This window comes from Equus asinus, chromosome 12, assembly GCF_041296235.1.
Source record: "Equus asinus isolate D_3611 breed Donkey chromosome 12, EquAss-T2T_v2, whole genome shotgun sequence".
In the NCBI taxonomy this organism is placed as follows: domain Eukaryota; kingdom Metazoa; phylum Chordata; class Mammalia; order Perissodactyla; family Equidae; genus Equus; species Equus asinus.
The window spans coordinates 12,224,349-12,239,795 of NC_091801.1; the positions used below are offsets into that span (position 1 = coordinate 12,224,349).

The following is a 15,447-nucleotide window of genomic DNA, read 5'->3' on the forward strand; positions in this document are numbered from 1 at the left end:
TGAATACTTACGAAGACAAGGAGAAGGAATAAAAGGAGGTGAAAAGCAGGAAGAGAGAGGAGAAAGAGAGTGAAAAAGAGGAGGGAAGGGAGATGGGGGGAGTAGTATCAAAAAAATAATAATCATAACAGGGACTGATAAAGGTGAGGTGTGGTGTGCTGGAAAGGACATAGTTTCGGGATTTACACCATCTGGGTTTGAGCATTCCTAGTCAAAGTTCCCACAGTCTGAGCACAACCGCCTTCCCTTCCCTTCCCTTCCCATCCCCAGTGCCTGTGCAGAGAGCTCACCTCCTTCTGCTCCACATCTCATGCACTAACCCTACTCCACCCTCAGGACGGGAGGAAAGAGAGCTGGATATCACACCGCAATCTCAATAATCCTCAGTCACTGAATTTAGAGGCAGACTAACGGTCAGACTTCCTGTACTCCAGCTCCCTCACATAATGAAACAGAAATTAAGGACCAGAAATGTGAACTCAGTTGCCCATAATCCCCAGCAGACTCCCAGCTTTCCTGACTCCCAGTCCAAATGTCCATGAGGACGTGCTATGTTCCTTACTTTTCCACAAGCCACTCTTCTGAGTTTTATCCAAGCTTGGTCCTCAAGGCCAAGAGGTAGAAATCAGGTCCTATGGATAATAGGTGTCCAGCTGAACAGCTGAAGCACTGATTAATCTAACAGGTGCATGGATAGACCTATAACATACATGTCCAGGAAGCAAACGAAGCCAACTCAACCACTCCATTCCCAGTCTTCTCTCAATGACCATGAGATGTGTTAGGTCTCAAAATGAAATAACAGAAACTTGAAACAGAATAGCAGGTCTTGAAGATTTTTACGTACTGCGAATCCGTGTTGTTGCATAAGCTGGGATCATGGAGTCCACAGTTAGCTCAGGATGTAAAATGCAGCCATGTGTATAGGCATCCATGGGCAAGGAGTCAAGCAGTTCTCGATAATGTTGCACCCGTGGGTAATACATGCTTCCTTTATCAGGCATCAACCTGGGTGTTTTCTCTAAAATGCACACACAAACACGTACACAAACATTAAAGGAAAATTTACTAACGAGATGTTACATTCAAAAGCAAAAACGACAAACCCAACCCCCAATAACCATAACCCCTTCATCATTAACATATTCAACATTATATCAAACCATTTAAAAGATGATATCTCCCTAGCCCAGACATTCAACATTTGAAATGGACTGATGTACCAGACCAGATTTCAAACTATGATCACACTGGCATTCTCTCACTTCTCCACCTTGCAAATGCTACTCAACCCTCAAGACCTAGTTATTTATGCCAACTCCTTGTGGAGCATCCTCTGACCACCTACAACAACCAAAATATGACTGGGTCAGGTGTGCCTTCCTCTGTACATGCAAAATACCTCGTACATACTCTGTTATAGCCCTTATCACCTTAATTAGTTGTTTGTATCTTTTTGCCCCACGAATCCCTTCAGGGCAAGAAACCTATGATCCAGGGTCTAGCATGGTGCCTCATACATTTTAGGTTCTTGGTAAAGGTGGGTTAAGTGAATGAAAGCTCATTATGGGAAGATGATCAGGGACCACTCTCTTCTAGGTTCCAACCAATATCAAGAATGACCCTGTTGATATTATGTGAATGTGGAATGACAGTCTTCATGGAATTCGCCAGGAATTTCTAATATTTTATCTCTGGAAAGTGCGTTCTACATAAATCTTCATTTGTTGGTTGAAGTCTAGACTATAGACTCCTTCAGGGCAGGGACCATGTCCTGTTCGCTGTTGAATCCCCAGTGCCTAATATCATGTTTGGCTCATAGTAACTGTTCAATCAATTTTAATGAATGAATGAATTAATGAATATATTCCCAAAATTCTAATTATTATAGAATATTTGAGCTGGACAAGCTCTGTAGTAGTTAATGAGGACACTGGGATATAGAGGCTGAGAAGTTCTCCCAAGACCCCACAGCTAATTAGAAGCAGAACAAGAACTAAAGTCATCTAACTCCTAATGCAGTGCTCTCTTTCATTACATCATCATAACATCCTCAAAGGCTTTACTTTTCAGAGACTATCCAAGAACAATAAAGATGAACCACGTGACCCAAAGATGAGGGCTGTGTCCCTTGAGTATCACTTCCCACTTCTGATGCTCAACTTGCCCCTGAAAAATGCCAACCAGGTTATTCCAATAAGTGAAAAGAACAGCCTCAACTTTATTGATTTATTGCTTAGTTTAGGTTATTTATTTAATTTAGAATCCTTTTGAGCATCCCACAGTCAGTCATAAGCGTTAACAATTCAGAGTTGGTTGCAGAGCATTTCAGGCAAGATCTCATAATGCCAGACCATGTAGAACAAGCTTTTTTTAGCCAACAGGCTATTTCTGACTCTCTAGGGAAAAAAAAGATGCATTATTCCTCAAACCAGTGGACAAATGTCTAATTCCCTTTAGGGGAGTCCAATTCTGAACTGCATTAGAATAACAAAGAATGAAGTGTTAGCTACATACTGCTTGTCAACAGTGGATTTACTCAACTAGGGCACACTTCAGACCTTTCAGCATCTCAGCATATCACCAGCATCCCAACCAATGTATGGTAGACATTTCTGTGAGTACAGCAGACTGGAGGCCTTCTAAGGTCCTTGAAATTCTAAAGAATTCTTTATCCTTTGTGTGCCACCACCATCTTCCCAAAATAATGTTCTTAAATGCATAAAATACAAGGCAAAAGACTGCAAAGGAAATTGATTAAAATAGATTTATCAAGATAATTTTAAATTATAAAATACTAATATGGGTGCCTATTTATTAATACATTAACGAGATCTAGCAGCAGGTTTATCCTAATTTCAAGGTAAATTGAAATTGAAAATGATATTTTAAGATATCTATAATAACTTGATATGCTATGAACATATCTGTGATTTCTCTTAGTAACAAAGTCACAGGCTCTCCGGACAGTGCTATAGATCATGCCTACATTGGAAATGAAAGGAGATAATAAATGTCTGTTGGAACTTAGTGAAAATAAGATATAATTTTAATTTTTTCCCCATGTAAGATCTCAAATCTCCTGAATTCTATTCATAGACCACTAAGGGCAACAGTTCTCAAAGTGTGGTCTGAGAATCTCTGGGCTTCCCCAAGACAGTCTCAGGGGGTCCACAAAGTCAAAGCTATTTTTATAGTAATACTAAGATGTTAATTGCTTTTTCACTCTATTCTTTCTCAAGTATACAGCAGCAACACGTGATGACTCCATCACTCTGACAGTTAATGGGAAGTGTGCTTGTGTGTTCCTGTGCTTTAAATTTCTCTTCACTTTAATTTCTAATATGGTAAAGATTGATAGATATGGCCCATAGAAATGAAAGCTCTCAGGTATCCTCAATAATTTTTAAGACAGAGGGGCCCTGAAACCAAAAAGTTTAAGAACCACTGCTTTAGGAGTCCAAGAACCTAAGGTTAATAATCATAAATGGTACAGCCTTTAAAAATGTTTCCCAAATGGTTCAATTTATGGCTACTGGCTCTGGCTGCCTTCTGGGGCCAGGCCTGGGGCTTGTCTCCAGAAGGGCACACCACTTCCTTCCTGGGAAAGTGAATGAGTATAGAAAAAATAACGTCTAATTGCTTTCTGGGCAAGTTCCATCTGGCCAAGCCTAAATTCGTCAAAGGACAAATGTTTAAATCTATGAAAATAATTTTCTTCTACATGGTGCACCATTGCTGTATAACAACCTCCTGAAACACTGCCAGACAGAGCATAAGAGACCCACTGAACCCAGTTCTCTTCCAGGCTCACGTCCTCTCTTCAAGGACACCCTGTCCAGGATCACACCTGCAATGCGTTGCCATCTTCCTCCTCACACCTGAGCACAGTAGTGCCCACTGCCTCTGGAAACAGTTTTTCAAAAGATAATTGGGCATTTCCTTTGAATTATGCAGGAAATCTTCGCTCTCACTCTAATCCTATTTTCTTTTCTAATCCTTCCATACAGCATCTTTGTTATACTACGAAAAAAAGAAAATATTTTCTTGGTATTGTACCTCAATCAGGAGTGAGAAAGCAATAGGCAGGATGGAGAATCAGGGGACTTTTAAGAAGCAGACAATGAGAAGACTGGGGAACGGGTTGCAGGAGTGGAAGCCAGGATTAGTGACTAAGCTGGAAGAATAAATAAGAATAAAGAAATAAGTTGGCATCAGACCTGACTTTCTAGAAGATCTGAGTAGGGGACAAGGCAGGTCTTATATTGCATCAAATATAAGCAGCAAATTAGAAACAGGCAGAGACACATAAAGCAGAAAGATGTGATCAACAATGAGAGAAAACAAAAGATTTTTTATAAAATCAGAAACAATAAAAGCATTCTGCAGCCATTTAATGGGGACTAACAGCTCCGTACATTCTCAAGTCCCTGTACTGCTGGTTAGAATAACAATGGCTCTGAGCCATTTTCAAAAAATTACATTCAGTTTCCCCAAGAGCAAAAAATAAAAAGAATTTATGGCCTTAAAGGCATAAGCTTCCATTATTTTACTGAATTCACTTACTCTGCTTTCCTTCCTTCTCCAGTGACGGCAGACAAAGGAGGCATTATTATGCCTTGTTTTCGAGAAAGACTCCCCCTGGGTCTATCTGAATAACTTTCAGGTCTTCCTTATTAGCTCAATGAAAACAATTAGTCTTCATTTCTAACTCTATCCCTTTGCTGATTTTTTATTTTACTTAGATCACTTAGTGATGATATTAGTATATAATATATATGCATATATATCATGTAGCTGAACAAAATTCTACCCTTCAATTCATCATACACTAGGCCATCAAAAAATATAATAATGGGGCCGGCTCCATGGCTGAGTGGTTAAGTTCACGTGCTCTGCTGTGGCGGCCCAGGGTTCGGATCCTGGGTGCGGACATGGCACCGCTCGTAAGGCCACGTTGAGGCGGCGTCCCACATCCCACAACTAGAAGGACCTGCAACTAAGACATACAACTATGTATGGGGGCGCAGTTGCGAAATAAAGCAGAAAAAAGAATAAAAAAAAAAAAAGATTGGCAACACTTGTTAGCCCAGGTGCCAATCCTAAAAACAAAACAAAGCAAAAAAACGAAGATTGGCAACAGTTGTTAGCCTAGGTGCCAATCTTTAAAAAAATATATATATATATAATGATAATGGTAAACACTTATCACTGGAAGTAAAAGATATGGTTACAAACCGACTACAATTCAAGGCCATTATAACTTGGGGACTAGAAAGATCAAGTCTAAACACAGATGAGAAAAAGCACATGGTGTCAAATTATACAAGTTCACTGTATGCACCCAGGATTTTCAGAGAGGGAGCCAAATTTATATGATTATTTTCAATAAATTTTATACCTTAAATATTTAACCACTTTTTATTTAATTGGTATTATATTTAAGAATTTTAAAAGAAATATTCGTAATCAGGGGGCAAAAACCCTTTTATTAGACAGTTTGTTCCAACCATTGGATACACATAATACAGAACTAGGACCTCTGCATTTTAATACCTCCACTTGTCCACTAAAATCGGACAAATCACAGAGAGAAAAAAGTTACGTTTTAAAGCTACTTTCATTGTCACAATCATGAGTTTTAAAGACGCATTCTCTTTTCCTTATGATGTACTATATTTTCTCCACACTCAGAACCTTGGTGCAATTTTGCAATTTCAGTAGATATGCTAAAAGGCATATATAGTTATTCAACTATATACAAGAGCCTTATATTGAAGATATAAAATTATTTATTCTATGAACCTTAACAATAACTGGAAATGTCTTACATAACTGTATTTTTTAATGTAGGGACAACCTCAGAATTAACGTTCTTTTTAAAATCTGATGAGGTTGATTTTCAACATATATTGATATAATTGTATCTAAAAAATAAATTAATATTTCCTAATCAGACTTATATGTGATACTTCAATATCATATCAGAATACTTTGATTATTTCCAAACTGAGCCCTGTTTCCTAAGAATATTTCAAATGATATTTATAGATGAAAGACATGAGACAGGATCTTAGGAGAATTGTTATATAATATATTAAATTACCAAAATTCAATATTCACTATATGATATCCTCGATTCCAGGATACCACTGAGTTATTTGGTAGTAATAAATAGTACGTGTTCTGGTATTTTGTAGTTATTTCATGCCCACATTCTTTTTTATTATCTATCTAGTGGCCAAGCTAAAGTTCACTGAAAGAGGATATTATTAGCATAAGAAATATCTAGATTTAAAATCCCTATTATTAGTGTGAATATTCACTTGTTACATCCACCGCTCCTGAGTTTCCCTAGTTTGCTTCCCACCATATCTCATCGAGCTTACTCAATTGCTTGCTTCAATATAACTATTCTTCACTACATGCCCAGATAGAAAAAGGTGTCATGTACATGAAAAGAGTCTGTCAAAGTGAATAGTAATAATAGCACACACATGTATTACAGACAGGTTTGGCATTATTAAAAACTTTATAAAATAATCTTTGAAGAGTAGTAAGCTTCTAATGATTTGGGATCTTTGAAATATCCCAGGACCATGCACCAATTAATACCCAATAAATAGCTACTGAGAGAATGAATGAAGAGATTGCTCTTGGCCAGCCCTTGGTTGAGCAGCCATTACAGAGTACTTCTAAATTCTTCCTTTGACCCAAGTTCTGACCTCAGGAATATCACTGATGTCTACACTAGTTTTCCACATAACTGCTTTCAAAAAAAAAAAAAATCAAGTATAGCCATCCCCCAACTTAGATATTCACTTTTTTAGGCTAAGACTTGAGAAGGATTGCCTTGGCTATCAGACTTCCACCCCCAAACTACCAGTTACTTAATGGACTTATCCCAAAGCACGAGGATGTAAATACTGATTACACAGAAAGGTGAGAAAGGTCTACAGGTCAGCAAGCCATCATTTTTAGTACAATCCCCAGCTAATAGACTAATGAGGGATGGCAAATAACAGCGAAGGAGATACCAACTGACTACACTGTGTTATTTAGATGAATGGATACACTTAATTAAGGTCTCCTATTACAACCATGAGCAACTACATGCCTCACGAAATCCATTGACTTATTATCATTCTAATTGGTCAAGGTTCCTCAAAGTTCCATCCATAATTGAAGAAAATGACCATTTCAGCATACAGTGGGTCACAGTTCACCATGTTCTGGATAGAACCTATAGTTCTAGAGATCATACTAGCCTTTTTATTTTAATATTGGCTTTTATTGGTAAAGCAAGCCAGGTCTCCCATCCTTCATTAATGCAGTTGATTTTTAAAAACAAAATTCACTTACTAGATTTAGCCTTGTTAAACTTTATCATAGTTATTTTTCCATATTATTATTCCATGAGAAGCATTTCATAAGCTAGTCATCATTTTAATTATCCCAGCTATTATCATTTGCAAATGAAATAGCATTTCTACTACGTCTTTATTCAAGTTATTTATAGAATTGTTAAGCTCAAGTCAGAGAATAGAAGCCTATAACAACAGCGGCAGTGTCAGATCCCTGTCCAGGCTGATATCTGTTTTCAATAATTCATTCATTTTAATCATTTGAAAGTATTTATTAAGCTTACATTAAATAACATGCACCATACAAAGCATTGGGGATACAGTTGATGATGAGACACTGTCTCTGACCTTATGGTGTTTACGTGTTCTACAAGTAATTGAAATAATTAAAGTGTAATAAAATTATTACAGGATAAGTAAAATTAAAGTCTATAGCTAAATGGGCAACCTACTATAAGAAGTTTATAAATGAATATTCTTCAATGTAGTGGTTTATTCATCTGAAAATGGGCATTACTTTCATCCAGCCATATTTGGTCCATTCCACAAGCATATCACATGAAGTAATCTCAAATGCTCTACTTAAATCAAGATATACTATATCTAGAACCATGCCCAGCAGATAACAGACTCATTTTTCTTTAAGTTTCGGTTAAAGACATTCTCCAGTAATGTAAAACCTAAGCTGGTTCCTTTTAACTGAGATACCAAAATATATATATATATTTTAAGTTTTCACCATCCATTCTGGAACTCTGCCACACTTAAAGACAGTAACTTACAGCACTGCTTAAATCTTAGGCAATTACTTAATGCACAGTAAATGTGTAGCAGTCCTTCTCAACATTTAATGTATGGATCTTGTTAAAATGCAGATTCTAATTCAAGAGATCTGCAGTAGAGTCTAGGAGTTTGCATTTCTAACAAACTCCCAGGCAATAGCAATGCTCTTGGCCAATGGAACACATTTTCAGTAGCAAGGATTGACAGAATTCACCTTTCCCCCTCCGTGACAATTAGGATAAGATTTGTCTATCTCTTGTCAGGCTTTTTTCCTTATCTCCATGAGTTCTTAATGACAAATATACATTATCTTGATGATAATTGTGACGACACTTACACGTTTGTTTTCTATTTTAATACTTTGGGATAAACTTCATCTTTGGACTAGACTAGCCTTCATTTATGTCACTAATTGTTATCTTGCTACCTTCATATCTACCATGGGTTTTAGGTCCCTTAATCTTCTTTGAACCCTTTCCAACTGAAATGGCTACTCTCCTGGGAAAGAGTGAAATAAGAATTGGTTGGACTTGCTGCATCTCCAAAATTGATAAAAGTCTATCACCGAATCCAAAAGAACAAGCAGAGAAGTCAAGTCGCCAAGGGTATGCAACAAGTTCACGACAGCTTCAGACTGAGCTAGGATTCTTGACGATTTATTCTCTTGGCACAACCAGAATTAAACTCCTTAGTTTCCATCGTTCCTCTTAATGTGTGGCTCCTGGTGCTTTCTCCTCTGATTCAATAAAGACTAATAAGAAGAACAACTCAGTATTTCCCTTGTTTGACCAGGACTCAGAATATATTTCAGTTTTGTTATTGGATAGTCAAAGCAAAAGAAAAAGACTGCAGAAAATTTTAAGAAAGCCTAATAATCTTTAAGATTACTATGTTGTAAAGTAACATGTTATATCACTGAATATCTTAGAGGTGAAACAATGCAAGGAGAAGAGGAGGAGGAGGCGGAGGACGGTAGCAGTAGTAGTTGAAGAGATGTGAACAAAAGATTTAAAAATGATTTTCCATTTACTGTATCTTTTTAAATTTTTGATTATTTAAAATAGAATTCTTATATAATTATTTTATTTTATTCACATTATTACAACCACTTCTCCCAAGAAATACAAATTATCATTTAACCGACTCATCCATTTCCAAAAAGCTCAAGGTAGAGAAAAACTGTCTTAAATCAATTGGGTACCATTTTTGGTACAGTCCCAAGCATATAGACTTATAAGGGATAGTAAATAACAGTGAAGGAGAAAGCAGTTCATGAAACTCTTTGGTTTGGATCAATGGCCACCTCTAACCAAAACCTCCAATGAGAATCCTAGGGAACTAAACACTTGCACTAAGAACAGGGGTAGCCCATTGCTAATCTAATTCCCTGGGGTTTCTCCACCACCACCGCCATTTAGGTCCCATTCCTATTTTCCTTCTAAATACCTCAGACATTTTTTTGCCTAGTAACATCCCTTCTCAGCTTCCAGTAGTTTGGGGCCATATTCTGGTGTTATTTGCCCAATTAACATCAACCTAACTGGTGGTAGATTTGAGAGTAACTGGATCTCATGCAGCTTTCTGTTTTAGAAGACTACTCAGCTGAAAGCTAGCAGACCTCTCTTCTGCTCTCAATTCTGCCACTGATCAGCTGTAATCTCAAGCAAATATTGAAGCTACAGTTTACCTCAAATGGTTGTCATTAGGAACAAGTGAGACAATGCATAAGTGGCAACGACTATGGGAGACAGTCAGTGTAATACAAAGGTTTGGATTTGAAAGACTTGCATTCCAGCCCTACTCTGCCATAAAATAGCTATATTACCTTAGGCAACGCTTCTGTTTCTCTTTCCTCGTGTATAAAATGGGAGCAACTAGTCTATCATGCCTGTCTTAGATGGGTCCTTTTAAAGACTGAATAGAAATTATTAAATGCCTGACATGAAACAGGCTGTCAATAAATGATTATTACTTAAAAACACGATACAAATTTAAGCCCTATAATTCCTTACAAAAGATATAAAATTCAAATTGCAATAAGTAACAAGGACAAAGATCTCCAAGTATACCAACATTCTATTCTCCCTTGCCTAAGATTTATTCCTCTTTTTCCCTCCTATTGTTTTTAAGGTGGAACCATTTGGTAAACGAGATGAAACTGATTTTCACAGTGTATATTTAGAATCAATATTACGAATTTGACTTCAAGGCTAATAAATCACCACTACAAGCCACACACCTGCAAGGTTTTTTGCAAGTGAATCTGAAAATTCCAACATTAAAATTTGTAGTTTACATGAAATGTTTTAAATGAAGTTACACTGGCTTATACAAAATTTATGTCATTGACCAATTTTATATTTGTGTGCTTATGGAAATGGAAAAGGTTTTTAGCACTAAACCACCATCATGAAACCAAAAAGAAGGAAGGAGGGAGGGAGGGAGGAAACAAGGAAGGAAGGAAGGAAGGAAAGAAGGAAGGGAGGAAGCAAACAGGGAGGGAGGAGACACATAGATTTGTGTAGAAAGTAAATCCAAGAAATCACAAATAGCCTTAACATTACCATCCAGGAAAGTCTGTTCAAGATAATCAATGATCTGAGTGGCCTCACAAATAATGTTTTCCCCGTGGATAAGGACAGGCACTTCTCCAGTTGAGTTCAAACGCATAAACCAAGGCTCATTGTGCTCACTCAGGGGCAGACTTACATCATGTTCCTCGCACTTCAATGCCTTTTCAGCAATTACCAGGCGCACCTGGAAGAGTTCACACCGGTTACCACAACACATACAGACCATCAATTAAATGACGTCCCTGAACACCACTGAGCAGCTTTTCCGTGCTTTCCTGAGTTACTAATATTTTCAACATTCTTTTTCACTATTCCTTTTCCTGGAATTAATAAGTCAGATATATTCTAGAGTCTTACTCTTATAAATTAGAAAAGATAAAATAAGAATGATTCTGGCTATATTCATTTCACAGTCACCCTTGCCATCACCACTACTTTCTTTGGGTCCTAAGCCTAATTAGGACCCATGTGTCCTCCCCCAGCAAGAATCTAAAATATAGGTATGTTAGGCCTCGTTGAAGAGAGTGAATACGAACAAGAAAGAGTAAAAGAAGGAACTGTATACTATGCATTTACAGGAAGGCGCTTCCCTCTGCCTCCGTCTCCAAGGCCCAGGCGGCAAGGCCTGCAGTCCAAAAACCGAAAGTGATGCTTTTTTGTCGCATTTCACGAGTGGCAGCGCCTTTCCATCTCAGACTGATTCTCTCTGCTCCCCCTCAAGGAGCATCCCTGCCCTCCAGGGGTCGCCCGCCGGGTTAGGGCGTGGGAGGCCCATTTCTCGGTGGGCCCGCGCACCCGGGCGAGACCCAGAGGGAGCTGTCCTGGTGCTGAAGCCCGATCCGCGCGGCCCGCCCCAGCCGAGGCCTGTACCTTTTGCGAGCTGAAGGAATGCGTCCAGTGGTACAGAATGAGCTTAACCTCCGCGTCCGACTTGCCTTCCGCCATCAAGGGCGCGCTCCCTCTCTGCTCGTCCTGCCTCCGGGCCATCTCGAGGTGCGCGAGCGGCCGGAGAGCCTCGACTGTCCGCCCTGTACTTCTCCCACCCACACTGCTCGGCAAAGCGTCGTTAGATTTTCCGTGAAGCCTCCGGGAGCAGGGAAAAGCGAGTCCGCACGGCCGAACAGACGGCTGGGAAGTGTAGTTTCGGCGGCGAGAAAGCTGCGGGGCCGAATCTGCAAAGATGCGGCAGTGTCTGCGCGCCAGAAAGCCTCTGGAATACGGAAGTTACGTGGGAGGTGCAACGGGATGTTTTTTAAGGGAAACAATCTAAAGTGTGAGTCCCGGATTATAAAATGAGTAATGAATAATGTTGATTACAAATAACCCATCGGTTTTGGAGGTGGAGTAGAGGTTGCTCAGATATGAAAGCAGCAATTTCACAATATACTTAGAGTTCCTCTTGGAGAGTCTGTCCCTTTGGCGGAAGAGAAGTTCTGGTTGACAGACAAAACCACAGGATGAGGACCTATGAGTTCTCATTAGAAGATGCTACTATGGAGTGATGCAAATAATAACAATAATTAATAATAATAATAAATCTTATAAACAATGGAGAGGTAAAATAACCTAGTTGTTAAACACAGAATTTTTAGAGCATAGCTACCTGAGTTCATGTCCTGGGTTTTCAATTTTTCCGATTTTTGAAGTGGAGATAATTCTATTTCCCCAGAGGGTTTTTGTGAGAATTAAATAAGTAAATATGATGTTAAATGCTCAAAACAGCCTGGCATGTCATAGGCACTCAATATTATTCACAAGTTCAGTTGCCTTATAAACATTCTCTTTATAGCCATGGTCAAAATCATAATATTATACTAATCTAGTTATTATTGTATACCTCTTAAAATTTGGTGTAACAGTAAATTAATGAAATTTCTCTTTCAGTAAATATGTATTAATACGACCATGAAATGAATGCTTGTATAATTCATTTGCAATTATTTATGGAGCACCTACCATGTTCCATGTTTAAGCTAGGCCCTGGGAATATAAGACTGACACCCGGGACCCAAGATGTAAGTCTGATGGCAGAGACAACAAAATAAATAGACACCACAAGAGAGATGAGAACTGTCAGTCTTAGGGTGAACACAAGGTACTATGAGAAAAGCGAGGCAGGCATGCAGCTCATGTCAGAAAAGGCCCCTGGGAAGAGACAAAATCTCATGAGGTCCTTCCTCCCCTTTACAATACTTCATTTATTGTTCTTTGAGCCACTGTTACTTGGTGGTTTCCGGGTATTATTGTCTTAATCTGTCTTCATTAATACATCAACCTTGTATAATATAGGTGACTTTTATTTCTTTATGCTTCTATATACTGTAATTTTTCTATACTGAATATGTGTTGCTTTTACTTCTTAAAGTTTTTAATATTAAAAGAATATCACTAAACAGAAGAGATAAGGAAACCTGATGGTGTCTGTTTTGTTTTTAAATGATGACAGAGGTAGAAAAAGACTGTTACATCTCCTTTCATTGATCCATAATCTCCTATTTTCCGTCCTAATAAAAGCCACTTGTCAGTAATATAAAAACCTTATTATCCAATCACATGTTTATTCAGAGCTTCTACTAAATTGTGTCCTAATTTATAGTTAAGGAAATAAGGTTTAGTGACTGAGAGACTAGTCCCAAATCCTAGAGCTAGTAAGTGAAAGAGCTATAACTCAAACACAAGTTTTCTGACTACTAGTCAAGTATTATTTTCTAATACACTATGCTAGCTTTAAACCAAAGAGAGAAAATTGTGGACTTTCAAGCTTTACACAGCCTGGGGTATACTCTGGGGAAAACATAGCCACCTTCCTGAAAATAAGTCCACAGAGATATATACACTCCCCTTAGAGCACAAAGTACTGTATCAAACTATGTTTATATGTCTCTCTTGCACATTAGACTCTGAGCCTCTTAGGGGCAAGGACGGAATATTATTCTTAGTATCCCCAGGAACCCAAAGTAGGAACCCAAAGTGAAAGATGCTCCAAAACTGCATATAATTAATAGAGGAAAAAACTAGATCACCACCACAAACAGCAAACAATTACAAACAACAACAAATAATAATAATAATAATAAATTTTGGCCTGTTTAGTCTTCTGCTCTAGAAATTCTCTGTGTAAAAGTAATTTCATTTAACAAAATTTGATACTTATATATCTGGACTGTGGATCCTGGCTTTCTAAATTGACTGTCTTTTATGTTAATATTTATTGAAATTCTTTATTCATTGAAACATTTCTGAGTGAACGAAGTTAAAATGGATTTGATTGATGTTATGAAACAGATCACATAACCTTTCCGAGCCTGAGTCACCCTCCTATAAAATTATGATAAAAATCTACCAGATATGCTGACTATACAGATATCTCCAGTTTGGGAAAATTCCTAGAGCTAGACAATTATGATTTGCGCACTTTCTTTTATGTCTTATGCTTCAATCAAGTTTTAATATATCATGGAGAACTGTTATGGCTGAATGATGTACATATTTATAGAAGTTACCATTATGTAAAGTCCTATTACTTATCTATTTTGACAGATATTCAATATATTTATGTATGTCAACTAAGCCAGAGATCTTGAAACCTTTTGACAAATTGGAATACTCTAGGTCTCTGTTTTTTAAAGTACTTTTACGAATGACCACAAGGGGTCTCTATATTTTTGAGAATAATCAATCCCCTGCTATTTTTTTCCTTGACAAATTAGAAAACAGAAATGGTGATACTTTCCAGAGAATATATTTAACTAATTAAGCTATCTAGTTGAAAACCAAAGTTTCCCAAATTAGGAAAAGAAATTTTGTACATATATAAAAAATAGAATTTTCTCCACTTTCTCTTGAGAGTAGCAACTTTAATACCAACCAAGCCCCCAGCAGCTACTCTGCCTGCTCTGCCCTGACCCATGTCAGTTATCTGACCATGTGAATTGCATAGGACTTATAATTGGTATACACATAGGGGAAAAAATGGCTGGGGGAAGTCCTTAATTAGAAACTAGTTTTGAGAATTTTTATCTCAAATATAAACAACTTCTGTTACCTGATATTCTCAAGCACCTACGAAACTCTTAAGTATTATCTAATTGAATGAGAGAAAAGATGGCTCATCAAGTGCATCGATTTGGTAAAGGAATTAGGATGGTTCTGACTAGTTTACAGGAGCCCTAATCAACTTGACTCCTGTATTTGACTTATCACAATGGCTCTCAAAGGTGGTCCCCTGACAAACAGACCAGCATCACCTGAGAACTTGTTAGAAATGTACATTCTACTGAATCAGAAACTCTGGAGGTGGAGCCTAGCAATCAGGGTTTTAAAAAGCCCTGCAGCTTTTTATTTTTTCAACTTTTTTGAGGAAGATTAGCCCTGAGCTAACTACTACCAGTCCTCCTCTTTTTTGCTGAGGAAGCCTGGCCCTGAGCTAATATCCATGCCCATCTTCCTTTACTTTATACATGGGACGCCTAGCACAGCATGGCGTGCCAAGCAGCACCATGTCCGCACCCAGGATCCGAACCGGTGAACCGAGGGCCACCGAGAAACCGAACGTTAGAACTTAACCGTTGCACCACCGGGCCAGCCCCTAAAAAGCCCTGCAGACTTTTAAACTGAAGGGAAACCATTCATCAGCTTTTCTGATGCACATTAAGTTTGAGAACTACCAATTTGGCGTATAATTGATGAACCATCCTAATCCTCAGGCTCTAGTTTGCCCCATCTGT

General features: G+C 38.1%; 1 protein-coding gene across 11 annotated transcripts in view; it reads right to left on the reverse strand.

The window, feature by feature from the left end:
- Positions 1-15,447, reverse strand: part of GDAP1 (ganglioside induced differentiation associated protein 1) — a 48,397-nt gene that overhangs the window by 5,472 nt on the left and 27,478 nt on the right. For 3 of the 11 annotated variants that reach the window (XM_070481023.1, XM_070481021.1, XM_070481022.1), the window contains exons 4-6: positions 11,591-11,892; positions 10,712-10,904; positions 848-1,021 (exon numbers count right to left, since the gene is read on the reverse strand). In XM_070481023.1, coding sequence (XP_070337124.1) covers positions 848-1,021; positions 10,712-10,904; positions 11,591-11,707 — 484 coding nt within the window. In that variant the 5' untranslated portion in view covers positions 11,708-11,892. Of the gene's footprint in view, positions 1-847; positions 1,022-4,059; positions 4,178-10,711; positions 10,905-11,296; positions 11,893-15,447 lie in introns of those variants that run through there. The other 8 variants (XM_044765899.2, XM_070481026.1, XM_070481029.1 and 5 more) reach the window with 7 other exon arrangements.